The sequence below is a fragment of the Candoia aspera genome, chromosome 3 (genome assembly GCF_035149785.1).
Source record: "Candoia aspera isolate rCanAsp1 chromosome 3, rCanAsp1.hap2, whole genome shotgun sequence".
Classification (NCBI taxonomy): Eukaryota; Metazoa; Chordata; class Lepidosauria; order Squamata; family Boidae; genus Candoia; species Candoia aspera.
Genome location: NC_086155.1, coordinates 20,396,350 through 20,412,371, shown reverse-complemented (window position 1 = coordinate 20,412,371; position 16,022 = coordinate 20,396,350). Strand labels below are relative to the sequence as shown.

At 43.8% G+C, this 16,022-nt stretch overlaps 1 protein-coding gene across 7 annotated transcripts in view; it reads left to right on the top strand.

Annotated features, from left to right (window-relative positions):
- The window catches only part of STAU1 (staufen double-stranded RNA binding protein 1), a 43,761-nt gene extending 34,241 nt beyond the window's left edge, over nucleotides 1–9,520 (top strand). For all 7 annotated transcript variants that reach the window (XM_063297080.1, XM_063297083.1, XM_063297082.1 and 4 more), the window contains 6 exons: nucleotides 2,584–2,730; nucleotides 3,058–3,130; nucleotides 4,155–4,471; nucleotides 6,611–6,733; nucleotides 7,835–7,920; nucleotides 8,513–9,520. In XM_063297080.1, the coding sequence (XP_063153150.1) occupies nucleotides 2,584–2,730; nucleotides 3,058–3,130; nucleotides 4,155–4,471; nucleotides 6,611–6,733; nucleotides 7,835–7,920; nucleotides 8,513–8,600 (834 nt within the window). In that variant the 3' untranslated portion in view covers nucleotides 8,601–9,520. The remainder of the gene's footprint in view (nucleotides 1–2,583; nucleotides 2,731–3,057; nucleotides 3,131–4,154; nucleotides 4,472–6,610; nucleotides 6,734–7,834; nucleotides 7,921–8,512) is intronic.
- Nucleotides 9,521–16,022: the final 6,502 nt, after the last annotated feature.

Genomic DNA, 16,022 nt, shown 5'->3' with positions numbered 1-16,022 from the left:
AATTGTATCCACTCATACAGCGTTGCTGGGTCGCCCCGTACAACTGCCCATCGTAGTATATCTGGTCTTAGTCCATCTTTGAACATCTCTACAAGGGTGGTGGCAGACCAATCCTCTACTTTGCCGGAGAGTGCTTGAAACTCCAGCGCATAATCCGACACTGATCTGGAGCCTTGAACCAACTCCCTTAGGGCTACCTTTGCTTTTTCCTCAGCTAGAGGATCACCAAAATGCATTTTCATTGCCCACATGAAATCATCAAAGCAATCCAACTCCAAAGCGTCCATGTCAACCAGTCGCACGAACCAGTCTGCTGCCCTCTCCTCTAGTTGGGTCGCGACAGCATTAATCTTAGCCCGCTCAGAACGAAACACGCTCCCAAACTCTTCCATATAGCTGTGTGCATTAGTCAAAAAAAATGACAGCTTTGTAGGATCCCCATTAAACTTCACATTAAAGTCTCGATATCGGACCCGGGTTGGGCTATCGTGTCTCTTTTTTTGCTTAGCCTTTCGTGGCTGTGGTGGCTCTTCCTCCTGCACCTCTGGCGCTATTTCTCGAGCCTCTGCCAGTCGAACTTTCACACGTCTCCCCCCCTCCCGGCTCCGTCCTCTCTCCTTCTGCTCCCTACTTGGGGAAGGTAAGGAGGCTTTCTTTGGAGGCTTGCTCGGCGGGGGCCCTCCCCCCCAATATTTCCGTGGCTTTCCCTGTTTGTCTACTGGGGGAGGGGGGGTTGGGGATGCGGAGGTGTCAGGAGAGTCACTACCTTCTTTACCTCCCGTCTTTTCCTTTTTCTGAGTGTCCCTGGTAAAGGTTAACTGTCATGAGTAAGGATGGCGAGCAGGGGGCTCTCACCCAGACTGTCAAGCGCATGCGTAGCACTGAGGAACTGTTCAGCCATTCAAAGAGACACAGATCAGGACCGCCTTAACCTTTGGGGTTTATATGGCTGGGTTTTCCCACGCTTTCTCAGTTTGTTAGGATTCTTGTTAAGTACTACTAATAAATATTAGAGACCAAGTCCTCGCCTCAGTGTGTTTCCTGGTAATCAGGACATTAACTTTGCCAACAAATCCTCTATGGATTTCATCCTCGCCTCCAGCTGCTGGGATTTCTCCGTCTCCATCTCTGTTGGTGTCACTGCTCTCGTCCTTTTGGTGATCTGCACGGTCGGAAACAGCGAGGGATACACCGGCTTGGCTGGGGCTGGTGGCGACCCATACAAGGGTCCCTCCGTCTTCTTGACTACCACTGACTTCACTGCCTTCTCCGTATCGCAACTGGAATCCGTTGCCTCGGAGAGGTCATCCGACCCTGGCGTGAGAGTCCCCTCTCTCCGCGGTCCCATGGGCTCTTGTTCCCCACCTCTGGAGAGCTGACTTTCCCCCGAGCCGGTGGTTGAGGTTGGGGCAGTTTCAGTCATCGCTAATTAAACTCCTCACAGGAAACTGGATGGATGCTAGCAGACTGATATTAAAGATTCTCAGCTTTATGTAATGATTGCCTATTCCAATAAAAGGAGTCTCATCAGTAGTTACTAGAGAAAACTAATTTATTGAATGAATAGTATGCAAAGTACGAAGAAAGCTGAGAATGAGCAAAAGCGCGCCAAATACAAACTTAAAAAGCCTTGCTCCCATTGCGAACCCTCCCCTCAGGCTAGCATAGCAACCACCCACCCCAGATGCTAGCAACCGTTAGAATCGGCCTGAGAAAGTAACCTTGAACAGCAGAGATAACCCAAACATACATTCCAGAAGATCACAAGTCAGCACAAAGGAAATTTACCAGCGTGGCCAGGCAGGCACGCAACTGCAGATATGACATGTGAAACGTTACGAGGAACCATAAACATCGGAACGGGAACATGACATCTTCATGGATTTTCATATTCTTCAAGGCTTCTGGATGGGAGCAGAAGTCTGGAAAGCCTCATCTTTTCACAGTCAGTTGCTATGAAATCCTTTGAAATCTCTGCTTGGTCTTGAAAATGTAGCATCTCCATTGAACAATACAATAGTAAACAGCTAGTTTTTTTCTTTCAGCCCTAATATTCTGGTCAATAGGGGACACAGAATCCATTGCTGAAACAGGGTAATGACCTTAGAGTTGTTTTCTTGATACTGTACTATATGCCAGAGATGTCAAGAATCTAAGCTTACTTGCAGCATTAAAAGAAATTTCTAAGGGAGATCATGACATAGATTTGTCTGTGTTATTTGTGCTGCAGCATATATAATAAATGAGATTAAGGCAGTGAGTGGGCTAATTTATCTTTCCATTTGACATGGTTCTTCTATCAGGCTATATTTGCATGAATAGTTTGCTAATGATCACCAGTGTTTCTGCTTTTTATAAAAAGATACTTATAAGACCCAGTTGGCATAGTGATTAAGAAGCTGGACTAGGAGTAGGGGAACTTGAGTTCTAATTCTGGGTGACTTTGGGACAGTCTCTCTCCGACCTAGGAAGAAGGCGTGTCAAACCACTTGTAAAGACTGCATGGACTTGTCCATGTAGATGCCAGGAGTCAAGACTGACTCAAAGGTGCAAAAAAACATCCTTTTTTTTCTGTACATCTAGGTGAAAGTTGGCATGCACACAGCTGAAGGAATGGGAACTAACAAGAAAGTAGCCAAACGCAATGCAGCAGAAAACATGCTGGAGCTCTTAGGATTTAAAGTCCCTCAACCACAACCCCCAAAGCCAGCACTAAAGACAGAAGAAAAGGTAACACAATACTTATATTATTATTTATGATGTAATACTTACATTTAATGAACACTCAACTCCAACTGACTCTGGGTGCTTTGCATAAAAAACCAGAGCAATAAAAAAGAGAAACAGATGATATACATCCAGAAAATTATTGTGCAGAAGAAGACTGAAATTATGGCTTGCACCGTAGAGGGAAAGCAAGTATGAAATGAGCAGGCTGATTGTGGATCTGGGTTGTAAAGGCATATTAAAATAAGATAGGAAGCTCTTTATTTTGACTTAGAGTCCCATCTTCTGCATTTTTGTTAACACCATAAATCTGAATATCTTTTCTGCTAGACGCCAGTAAAGAAACCAGGCGATGGAAGAAAAGTAACTTTTTTTGAACCCGGTTCTGAAGAAACATCTACTAGTAAGTGACCTTAATTTTATTTATTTATTCTATAATAACTATATTAGGTGGATTGACTTAATTTGACTTAAATTATTTAAATTGCCAAGAAATAAAGACTATTTTAAGTTGCTGATATGAAACAATGTAAAGCAAAATACAAATACATTCTGTAATTACTATAAATTTGAAAACATTTAAAATTTGAATAAAGTCCTTATGCAACTAAAGAGGATAAATATAAATGTTACTGTTTTGAAAAATAACACATAATACACTGGCTATTAAGTAGATACTTACAATTAGATGAAGGTACATTAGAATTTTTCTATATGTGTTTATATTTTTATTCAAAATAAATTTTGTCATACAATTTGCTCTGCCACAACTAATAAAAAGATAATCTCAAACAGAAGCACAGATTATTGGTAGCAGTGGGAAGAGAAATGTTCTCCATGAGATAAATGCAGAGATCAGGTAGTTATCAGAAATATACAGTCTCCCAAACAGACCCTTTGATGGTTTCCAGTTAGTGATTCAAAGTCTCAAACTATAATACACACGCTCAAGCTATAAAATTGTTCCTCCCAAGTGGGTCATAAAGCATAAAATGCATGATACATTACATTCAGGCTTCATTTTAAACCAGGGTGGGTTTTTTTAAAGGAGAAATACATTCTTATTGAAATAATAGAAAATCCATTATAAATTTAAAAATTGAATTCTGTCCATTCTGATAAAATAAAAAAACTGATTTATATGGGGGATTGGCAGATCATTTGCATTGTATGCTGAAAATGCATTTTTCTTAATCTTGTAAGATTCTTCTAGTCTTGAGAACAGCAGCGTTGAAAATCACTTTCAAAATCATATTAGCCCTGAAACAGTCACTCTTATTTTGGAAAAAAGAGAGAGAGAGAGAGAGAGAGAGAACAGATCTGAGTTGCAACATCTTTTCAGACTTTATATTTGGTGATCTGCCAATTTGCATGTAAGTGATGTTTGCCTGTTAAATCTCTACTCTTGTATATTGTCTCTTTATTAGGTAATAAAGAGGATGAGTTCAGGATGCCTTATCTCAGCCATCAGCAGCTTCCTGCTGGCATTCTTCCCATGGTCCCTGAGGTTGCACAGGCTGTAGGAGTCAATCAAGGACATCACACCAAAGAGTTCAGCAGGGCAGCCCCCAATCCTGCCAAGGCTACAGTGACAGCCATGATTGCAAGAGAGCTGTTATATGGTGGCACTTCTCCTACTGCTGAGACCATTATAAAAAACAGTTCCTTGGGCCATGTACCCCATGGGCCTCTCACGAGACCCTCTGAACAGTTGGATTACCTTTCTGGTGTTCAGGGAATCCAGGTAAATTAAAAGCGGATTATTTCAATGCCTCTCTGTAGGGGTTGGCTTGGTAGATGAACAACTCACTCCATCAAGCTGTTTTGGGAGAGGGTTTACATCAGCCTCCCTTTTGAGTGTGAAGCTTTTCTGGCTAGTCTCATCTTATAGCATAGATGACTGTGGAGGCTATTCCTGTGCTACTTTATTTTGTTGTATAATACAGTCTTTCTCTTTACCAACTCATTTATCAGCACTGCAGTTGGACAGCCTCCATTTGTTTTAGTATTAGTTGTAGCAAGGTCTCTCATAAGCCTTTTCCAAGGAGACTTGTTAGCTGAAAAGCGCTTGACTTGTGTCTAATTACCCAATCAGTTCTTGCTAGTCTTGAGAGCCTTGCAGGAGAAGATTTCACTCTTAGGATGTCCCCAGCATAGAAGAATATGGTACAACCATTTAGTAGAAAGATTGAATTGTAAAACTCATGTTTTTACCCAACATCATAACAGCCTGTGGATGTTGACTGGGTGCTTGATAATATCACTATCAGTTATATTGAGGTTCCCAGCTAACAAAAGGGGTTGGCAATCTAGCACCATGGGTGCTGTAACACTCAATACAACTTCCACATGGTCTCATTGCCTTTTTTTAAAAAAGAAAATGGCTGTTTGAAAAATTCTTCTTAAAAGGACAAAACTTATTGAGGTAGCCCAATCTTGACTGAGTTCTTGCATGAGTAATTGTAATGGAGCAGCCTGCAGCAGCATCTTTATTTACTGGAGTGTGTTTGAGTCCCATGTAGGGTGGGTGGAGATGTGCCCATCTTCCCAGAAAAAGACAAAAGTAAGCTAGTAGAGCACACTGGAGATGGGGTTATAGTTGATGGTGCCTTCTAACAAATGGATGTTGTGGTCACTGTGGCAGCTATTTTGTGAATGTGGAAGCTTCCTGCATGTTTGTGCAAATGTTCGTGATATGCTGTCAAAATTTCATCTTTGAATTCAGACCTAAAGTTCAGTCAAATTTTATGTACTGTTCTCTGAAAAACAATAAGATGAGGACTATGAGGACATTCCTTAATTTGTCGCTGCAGTAGAAAAATCCTCCCCTCTAGTGTACCTGTGCTATGCTTATGATGGTGGAAATACATAAAACAGAATTTCTGAGATAGGTGTACATTTGTAAGAAAGACTTATTATTAGATGAAAGAGCATGAAGATGAATTGCGAAATACTGTACATATAAACCAACTCTTGAGAACAGTCTCGAAGAATAATATAAGGCTATTGCTTGCAGACAGAATAGAGAGGGGAAAAAATAGACCAGACTTTTAAACCTGGTGGCTTCCATATGTGTGGGATAGATTACAAGCTTCTAATTTCTTTTCCCAGGCCTTTGGTGAGGGAGAGTGAGACCCCTCATTTTATTCCATCTGGTCTTGCCATCTTTTATTGATTTTATTATAATTTCTTTAATTGATTGTTGTAAGCTGCCCAGAGTCATTGGGAGTTGGGTGGCATAGAAGTTTAATAAAATTAGCAGCAGTAGTAGTAGTGTTTCTTCCCCAAGGAGCATGGATAAAGGCCATATATGATTTCTCAATATAGATTTTGTGGTTTGTTATTTATAAAAAACCTAAAATCCTTAGACAATAGCTTGGTGGCTCTATCTTGCATATATTTTCTGTGCTTCAACAGCACATACATGTTTGGAAATAGGGGTCAACTGTGTTGGACTTGGACATTGCTACTGGTTCCTACCAGAGTCCTGGTTTTTTTGGCTACTGTAGACTAACCCGGCTCTCCTCCTGCATTGTCTTGTTGGCATGGCTAACTCAACCCTAAACTTCCAGGGGGAGGAAGGAGTATTAGGTATGTTTGCCGCCTTGAGTTATTTATAAAAAATAATAATAAAGGCAGGATAAAAATTAAATAAATAAAATAACTGGGGTGGAGGTTTCTTTCTCCCCCCCCCTTTTTTTCTTTGCACTGTATTTGGAGATGAGTTTTTACTTAGAAGAAAACCCTGCAGTTATTTTTCAGAATGACAATGCTTAAGAGTGCCTGAAGTTCTGGAATTTCTGCTGGTCAAAGAGTTGGGACACTCACTATGGAAAATAGATTGGGGACACTTGATTGAAAGTGTAATATTTTTCTTTTTTAGGTTGAATACAAAGATTTCCCCAAAAACAACAAGAATGAATTTGTGTCTCTTATAAATTGTTCCTCTCAGCCACCGCTGATCAGTCATGGAATTGGAAAAGATGTTGAATCTTGCCATGATATGGTAAGGGTACCATAAGTATTATTGAAGCAAATGCATGTAAATTAATTAAAGTCTTCATAGGCTGGCATTAGGAATGACATTAGGAATGGGAGAACAGGAAGTTTATGTTTAAAGATCTCCATGTATTTACTTTTTTAATCCAAAGGGAAGTACATGTCATCTAGTTAGTTTTTAAAATTGAATTATGAAAGAGAGGTCATATGAATTATGAATGCATTTTCATATAAATGTTAAATACTGCAGAGCATATTAAGTGGAACTTTAAAATTTATTGTTCAACTATACAACATTGCAGCGAGCCGCAGTCACGTGATCACCATTTGCGACCTTCCCTGCCAGCTTCCCACGAGTGAAGTCATTGGGGAAGCTGGTAGAGAAGGTCACAAGTCATTCCTGTAAGTCTCTCCCGCCACTTTTTCTCCCAAGGAGCCCAGGGATCTCATACTCCATAGCATCCCCCCGCCCACCTGCACTTCCCAGAGCCCACCTGCTGCCCTTGCTGGCCCACCCACGCTTCCCAGCACCTGCCCATGGCAGCCCCCATCTCCGACGCTCCTTATCTTGGACTCCCACTTCTTCCCACTTAACAACCAGCATGGTCCTGGGGTTACAACAGCAATGGGGACTGCTGGGATTGCCATTGCTAAGTGATGCAGTATGACATCATACTTTACAACTGCATTGCTTAGCAACAGCAATCCTGGTTCCAATTGCCATCATAACCCAAGGACTACCTCTGAGATTAGGTTTACTATCAGTGATTTAAAGCTATACAACTTAGACTACTATATACACAACATTCTTGTGTGAATGTTTGTGTGAATTACTGGACATTATCAATGAGCAAAACTGTAGGTTACCATGGAGAAATCCATGAGTAGATTGCTCAGTAGCTGTTGTCATATGGAACTAACTTCAACTGTAACGTTGGAGCGGAGATCTTGTCCTGCCTGGAGAAAATTACTTGAACCATAACTACACTCAGTTATCTACTCAGGGTATCATTGACTAATATCATTGACTAATACAGTTCTAGTCAAATACAGTAATGGTTGCCCATCTTAGATAATTAATTTTAATGGGCCACTTTCCCTCTTCCAGGCTGCATTAAACATCTTAAAGTTGCTGTCTGAGTTGGACCAACAAAGTACAGAGATGCCAAGAACAGGAAATGGACCAATGTCTGTGTGAGTGAAAATATTTTTCATAATTCTGCAAAATCTGGCTGGTTTTTTTACTATTTTAAGAAAGCTTCATATAAATATTATTTGCCTTAGTAAGTGTATTTACATGGAAAGTCACAAATATGGAGGTTGGGTGTAAGTGATAAATGTACATGAGAAAATCTGTGACCCAAATTGTACATCAACACGACTAATTTATTTATTTAACAAATTTGTATGGCCGCTCATCTTACTAAATGTGACTCTGGGTGGCGTACAGCCAACCATTAAAACAGTATTACTACTGTGATTGTCTTATTTTAGATTACAGCAAAATGTTCTGCCATTCATTTTTCCCTGAAGGTATTGCTCATACCATTTAGCTACCTCCTTCTGAGGAAATGGATGATATTGCTTTATTGGAGTAGGTTTTGCTTACCAGATGTCACTTAATTGCATTGTTGGCAGTGCACTTAAAGCAAATGGGCAAATGTATAGGAGTAATTTGCTGTTTGAAAGAAAAGGTTGTTCTTAACATGAGCTTATAAGAGCTGAACCTTCCATAATCCAAAGCCTGGCCCTCTTCTGAAAGAGGTGTGTTTTCTTTCCCCCCCAGATGCGTGAAGCAAGAAATGGAAAGTGACCCTCTCCTCAAACCGGCTAGCTCAAACACTTTGGGACAAACACTGGACACCACTGCCTAAACAGGCTTGACTGGACCCAAACCTGAAAGCACCAGAGAAAATCAAATGCTTCCTAATAATGTAACCTAACTGTTTTAGAGTGCTACAGTTGTTACAACCCACTGTAGTGTCTAAATCATAACCGTTGCTTTTCAAACAGTGATAAAATTTTTAGTTTCATTGCATTGTTTTGAATGACACTATAAATTTTTCATTTAAAAGTTTCTTAATTGTACCTAGAACTATAGCACAGTTTAGAAACTTGGTTGTCTGACACACTTACCTATGAACTAACTTGGGAAGATCATATCCATGTATGTGTTCAGTTTTTTGCTTTTAATGAAATTGTAAAAATAATTTCACTGGAAAAGGTGTGCCTACCATTTGATTATCAAAAAGTCAGTAAGGCGAGCTTCGCCAAAATCGCAAACAGTTGAAGAAATAATTATACATTTTAGGGATTTTAAACTTTATTTGATCACTTTGATTTCTAGAATATTTTTGTTGGGTAGGGAAGCGGGAGGGAAACCTGAATGCAACAGAAGTTTAAATGGTCGCTAATCTTTGTTTTAAAAAAAATTGTGTGTGTGTGTCTGTATATAAAGGCACACAAACTCAGTACAGTACAGGATATGATCTCAATGTAGTGCATATAAAGCTGCAGATTGATTTTCCTGAGTGCTTTATACTGTTTAATTACATCTCCATGTAGGGCTGAAAAAAATTACCTATGTTTATATATAAACTGTGTTGCTTTTGATGTTGTGTTTATTGCCCACAGCAATGTGGGCAATAAAGTTTTTGCATATGGTCCAGGTAAAGCACGATAGCATTGCAAGTTAAGTACTGCTTCAGTTCATTGTTTACGCTGGAATTTTTTCTCCCCATGGAATGTAAGTAAAACGTAGTGTTTGTCCAATAAATGGTAAATACTAAAAAAAGAGGAAAAAGTGGTTTTTATTAAATGGCAATTCCACGGAATTTTCTTTTGTAACCTCAGCAAGTTTTGAATAATACAATGCTTAATATGAGTAAAAATTTAAAGGTAATAAATTGATTCACAACTGGTTGTAAAGTCATTAAACAAAAAGTGTACTCAAAGTTATGCATACCTCTCTAAATACTCAACATGTTTTTATATATTTTCTTACAAATAATTCTAACTCTTATAGAAATAAACAAGGAGCTCCTTCCCAAAATATGAACTGAGTGGAAGCATAGGGACTGTTGCTTACCTGGGGTCAACTAGGTTAACTCTCTAAGACTAGTGGTGCACAACTTTGGGTATGTAAGAACCAGCACTCCAAAGACTGGCTGAAGCCAGGACAAAAACTAAATACCGTGTGTTTTAATTAAAATTAAATATAATTAAAAAGATGACCCCATTCTGTCCCACTAAAACTACATTTTGGTGTCTCTAGGGGCTACCATTCATCCATAAGAAGCTGGGTTGTATATATCTGCGCTAACACATGCCTTCCCATCCCTAACCAAATTTGCATACTGGAGCAGTTTTAGTGCCAGTATAAATGGAAAGCCTCTTCTTGCACAAAAGTCCCTCAGGGCTTTAGAGAAACTTTTTTTTCCTCTGTAGGTTCTGGAAGTCTCTGGGTGGAGAGAGGTATAATTTGTTGCCACCAGGATACTGCCGAGAAACATTCAGGTATACCTCTGGTGAAAGATAGAAAAATAATTCTTGTTTAATGGGTAAATGTTTATCAAACTGCCTTCCCAAGAAAAATGGAAGAGAAAGAAGAAAAAACTCCATTATAATTCAAAGCACAATTGCTTACTGAAATAAAGAGGAAAAGTGGAAAGCATTTCATACAAATCACAAGTAACTTATGTCTTACCCAACATCCATGACAATATATTGCTCAAATGGATTACTTGGTGCCCTCCAATCTTCGGGATTGTTTCCCAAATCCACAGGCATGGATTATAGCCTGGGAGAACAAAACGAAGCAGGACATAGGCTGATAGAATTTTGCCAAGACAACTCACTCTGCATAACAAACACTCTCTTCCAGCAACCTAAGAGACGGCTTTATACATGGACTTCACCAGATGGACACCACCGAAATCAGATTGACTACAACCTTTGCAGCCAAAGGTGGCGGACATCTATACAGTTGGTAAAAACAAGACCTGTGTGATGATTGCCTTATCCTAAATAAAACTCTCAGACTCAAAATGTCAATTCAGGTTCTGGATTTATTTAGAAAAGAGTGCAAACAGGTAAAAAGCTGAGAATGAGAAAAGCGCGCCTAAACTCTAAATAGCATCTTTGCAAACAACGCCCCACCCCCTCCCTCACATACAGTTCGCCCCACATTCCCAGGTGCTCCTAACGAGCTCTGCTGATCAACGGGCAAAAAGACCTTGACATTTCAGAGAGAGCCTAAACACATTCCACCAGGCACAGATCAGCACGTCTCCTGTACAAGGCTCTCAGCAGCACCCTCCCAACCCGGACACGTATCAGCACCTTGGCAAGCGAACCGTGATGTAGGCAAACACCGGAACGGTGAACATGACATACCACCCCCCTTTAAAAAAAAAAATCAACTAGCAGAGGGCTTGGAAGGGTAGGCAGTATGAAAAGCGCGTGTTAAATCGGGCAAGAACATCGCGGGCAGCAACCCATTCAGGATGGGGAAAGTGTTTCCAGCGGACGAGGTACTGCAGAGACCCACGCAGTCGGCGAGAGTCGAGCACTTCTTTAACTTCAAAATGTTGCTGGCCATCAATCATGACCGGTGGAGGGGGAGGCGAGCGGGGATGCCAGCGAGCCGAATCCTGAGCAGGCTTGAGTAAGCTGCAGTGAAAAACAGGATGCAAACGCTTCAAATTATGGGGCAAATCCAAACGAACAGTGACAGGATTGAGCACGGCAGTAATTGGAAATGGTCCAATGAACTTAGGAGTGAGCTTCCAAGAGGGCTGAGGGGACTTTATAAACTTTGTAGAGAGAGAGACCAAATCCCCTACTCGAAAAGCCAGCTGGCGGCGGCGGTGCCGAACAGCATGCCATTTATAAGCCTCTTGAGCCTCACAAAGAGCGGTGCGAATAACGGGCCAGGAATCAGCCAGCCTGGAGCCCCAATCGCAAGCGGCAACAGCCGGAGCAGGAGGCTGGGGAAACTCTGGAATGGGAACAAAATCCCTACCAGAAACAATACGAAATGGGGTTTGTCCCATGCTCTGGTGAACAGCATTATTGTAAGCCACTTCAGCGAAAGGGAGCAAGTCAACCCAATCATTCTGATGATAGTTAATATAAGAGCAAAGGAATTGCTCCAAAGTGGCATTAAGGACCTCAGTGGATCCGTCAGTCTGGGGGTGCCAAGCGGTGGACAAAGCCTGCTCAGTGCCAATCAATTTTTAAAAAGCCCGCCAAAACTTTGAGGTAAATGGTGTGCCCCTATCGGTCACCAAATGAGAGGGGCAGCCGTGAGGACGGTACACGTGTACCAAAAATAGTTTAGCTAGCTGTTGCGCTGAGGGAATAGAAGCGCAGGGGACAAAATGAGCCTGCTTAGAAAAATAGTCCTTGACCACCCAAATGACAGTTTTCTTCTGACTGGGTGGTAAGTCTACAATGAAATCCATGGAAATCACATCCCAGGGGTGTGCAGGGTCAGCCACCGGCTGCAGGAGTCCTTGTGGCTTACCAACAGAACGTTTAGACATCGCACAGACAGGACAAGAAGCCACATAGGCTTTGACATCCTTACGTAGGGTGGGCCACCAGAATTGCCTTCGTATCAAATGTAGGGACTTCAAAAACCCAAAGTGACCAGCCTGCTTACTGTCATGAGAACGAGCCAGTATAGCAGGACGTTGAGAGTCAGGAACATACAACCGTCCCTTAGCCCAAGCGAGGTCGTGCTCCATGGACACCTTGTCAGGATTAGCAAGCAGCCAGGGAACAGAACGTAGCGCAGAAACAAAAGTAGAGCGCGATGCAGTGGACAATAGAGGCGGCTTGCGAACTGGTGAGGAAGGAGGCGGGGGCTGGCCCCGAGCGCTGCTACGGGTGACAGCCACCAAACCCAGTTGTGGCCCCAATAGGACAGTGCCAATTACATCGGAAACTGGGCCCTCATCCTGTGGCAACCTGGAAAGGGCATCAGCCAGAAAATTCTTCTTGCCAGGTATAAATTTAAGCTGGAAATTAAAACGGCTGAAAAATTGAGCCCATCGAATCTGCTTTGGGCTGAGGCGCCTGGGCGTATGGAGCGCCTCGAGGTTGCGGTGATCAGTCCAAACTTCAAAAGGGGAGGAAGCACCTTCCAAGAGATGTCTCCAAGCCTCCAATGCAGCTTTAACAGCAAAAGCCTCCTTCTCCCAAACATGCCAGTGTCTCTCTGTCTCGGAAAATTTTCGAGACAGATACGCACAGGGCTTCAAAAGCCCAGCAGAATCCTTTTGTAACAAAATAGCTCCAATTGAAAAATCAGAAGCATCAACTTGAACCACAAAAGGAAGGTCAGGGTTTGGGTGGGAGAGGATGGGCTCTTCAGTAAAAAGAGCCTTCAGCCGATCAAACGCAGTCTGACAGGTGGGAGTCCAATTGAGCATGGCCCCCGGGTTCCTAACTTTTCGGGTTTCCCCCACTCCCTTAGTCCGTAACAAATCAGTTAGGGGCAGGGCAATTTCAGCGAAACCCCTGACAAAGGATCTGTAAAAATTGGCAAACCCAAGGAAACTTTGAAGTTGCCGCCGGGTCCTGGGTCGTTCCCAAGAAAGCGCAGCTTGAATCTTAACAGGATCCATCTCAATGCCCTTATTGGAAATCCTGTAACCAAGGTAATCCAAGCAAGACTTATGGAACTCACATTTAGACAGCTTAGCATAAAGCTTGGCCGCCCTAAGCTTGCTCAGAACCTGTTTAAGCAGGTGTTTGTGTTCCTTTAAGGTTTTAGTATAAATGAGCACATCATCCAAATAGAACAAAATGCCCTTAAACAAGTGGTCATGCAAAACTGCATTGATCAGCTGCATAAATACACCCGGCGCCCCCGCCAGACCAAAAAGGAGAACCTTATACTGAAAAGAGCCCAAAGGGCAATTAAAGGCTGTTTTCCATTCATCCCCCTCCCGAATGCGAATGTGGTAGTAGGCTTCGCGGAGATCCAACTTTTAGAAAACTCTGCCAGTGGACAGATGTGCAAGCATGTCTTTGATGAGAGGCAGAGGGTACTTGTTGGAAAGGGAGGCGGAATTTAATCCGTGGTAGTCCGTGCAAAGTCTGAGGCTGCCATCCTTTTTCTCCCAAAACAAAACAGGAGCCCCAACCGGCGAGTTTGCCGGTTCAATGAAGCCTCGAGCTAGGTTCTTGTCAATGAACTCCCGCAAAGCGGCAAGTTCTTTCTTAGTCATAGGGTAAATCTTTGGCTTCGGCAAGGGGATGTCTGGAAGAAGTTCAATGGAACAGTCAGTCTTGCGATGGGGGGGTAACTGGTCGGCCTCCTCCTCCCCAAAAACATCAGCAAAGTCCGAGTACGTGGCCGGAAGACCTTCCAAGGGGGATGGGGAAGGCAGAGAATGAAGAACCTCTGCCTGCCCAGCCGTTGGAGGCATGGCACACCCCAGAAGGGGAGCTTGATAGAAGCCATCCTCAAAGGTAACGGAGCGGGACCGCCAATTGATGTAGGGGTTATGCGAGGTGAACCAGGGAATCCCTAAAACAACTAAAGGATTCCCTACGGGGGTCACGATGAACTGAATGAGTTCGAAATGGGACCCCATACGCAAAGCGACTTTGCCAGTAAACTGGGTAGCCAGTAAACTGGGTAGCCCCCCCCCCCCCGCTGTAGAGCCATCCAGCTGTTGAAAAACCAGCGGCTTTGGGAGAGGGAAGCAGGGCAAATCCAATTCCTTGACTAAGTCAGGATGGATTAAACATCGAGAACAGCCTGAGTCCAATAAAGCCCAGACCTCGAGGGATTTGGACTGAAATCCCAATTCAATTTTGACAGCGAGGATAGGGCAATCAGCACTCACCATGTTGGGATTGCGCCTGGATCAAACCACCTGCCCCGAGGCGCCGGTTAAGACAGGTGTTCCAAAGCCTCTAATTCATCTCCCGGGGTGTAGATGTCATCGTCGTCCGCAGTAGCCAGTGCCCCTGTCAACCGATGAGGAGGGTTGGTCGGTTTCTTGGTTGGTTTTTGAGGCACTTTTGCGGAACAATCCAGTACCTTAGCTTTAGGGCAGTCAACAGCGCGGTGACCTGGTTTTCCACAGGTGATGCATTGACCACGAACAAAGCGGCGTTGCTTCTCCGCATCCCATCTAGAGGTCGACGGAAGAGCCAGAGCTCGGGTAGTGGTGACAGGCTTGTCTTCTTTGGTGGCCATCATAAAAGTGCGCTGGGCATGTTCTGCTTTACCAGCGAGGCAAATCCAATCATGTAATGAGTTGGGATCATCCCAGCCAAGTGCCCAGCGCAAGACTTCACGATTGAGTCCATCCTTAAAGCGATCAATTAAGGTGGCCTTGGACCATTCAGGAAGTTTTCCTGCCAAAACCTTGAATTCAAGTGCATAATCAGCCACAGGCTTCTGTCCCTGAACCAGTTCTTTAAGAGCGTCCTTAGCCCTCTCTTTAGCCAAGGGATCTTCAAAGTAGCGCTTCAGCGCAGCCAAAAAGGCATCGAATGTGGCCAGAGCAGGGGCCCCAATCTCCGACAGTTGTACATACCAGTCAGCAGCTCTGCCTTTCAACTTCGTGGCCACTGCAGCTATCTTCTCTTCCTCCGAAGGAAAGAGGTGGCCATGCTGTCTCATGAAGCTGGCGGCATTGGTGAGAAAGAAGGACAGATTAGTGGGGTCACCATCAAACTTCACCGGGAACTCCCGGGGGGTTCCCCTAACCTGCGGGACCCCACCTGACTGTTGCCTCGGGGCCACCCCTATGAGAGTGGATCCACGCGGACCCGATGGAAAAGCCCGTGGTGGGGTTCCTCCTCCAGCAGCCAGTGATGGGGGAGGCGGGAGGCTAGGTGCTCTCATTGCCCCGGGACCTCGGACGATCCGTACTAGGTCCCCAAAGGCAGCCGACATAGAACGCAAGACGTGTTCCATGGATTCGATCTTGGACTCCAGGACCCTAATCCTGTCAGGTGTAGCGGAGTCTTCCAGCACTGGACCTCCCGGCGGTGCGCTCCCTGATACATCTGGTCGCCCCTCCCTAGGAGTGTCGGGCCAGTGGAGCTTCCATGTGGAGCGGGACGTGCCTGGTCGGGGGTCCACCAGGGCATCCCATAAAAATTGTTTCTGTGTCTCCATGTCGTCTGGCGGGGGTTTCTTCGACCCCGCGGTAGAGTAGGAGTCCCCGGACTGAGGTGTGGCTTGGGCTGGGACAGGGCTTGGGTCCCTGCCCGGGAACGTCGACTCTGGGAGTTGTTCCGCCTGCTCCTCGAGCTCCGTGGGATCC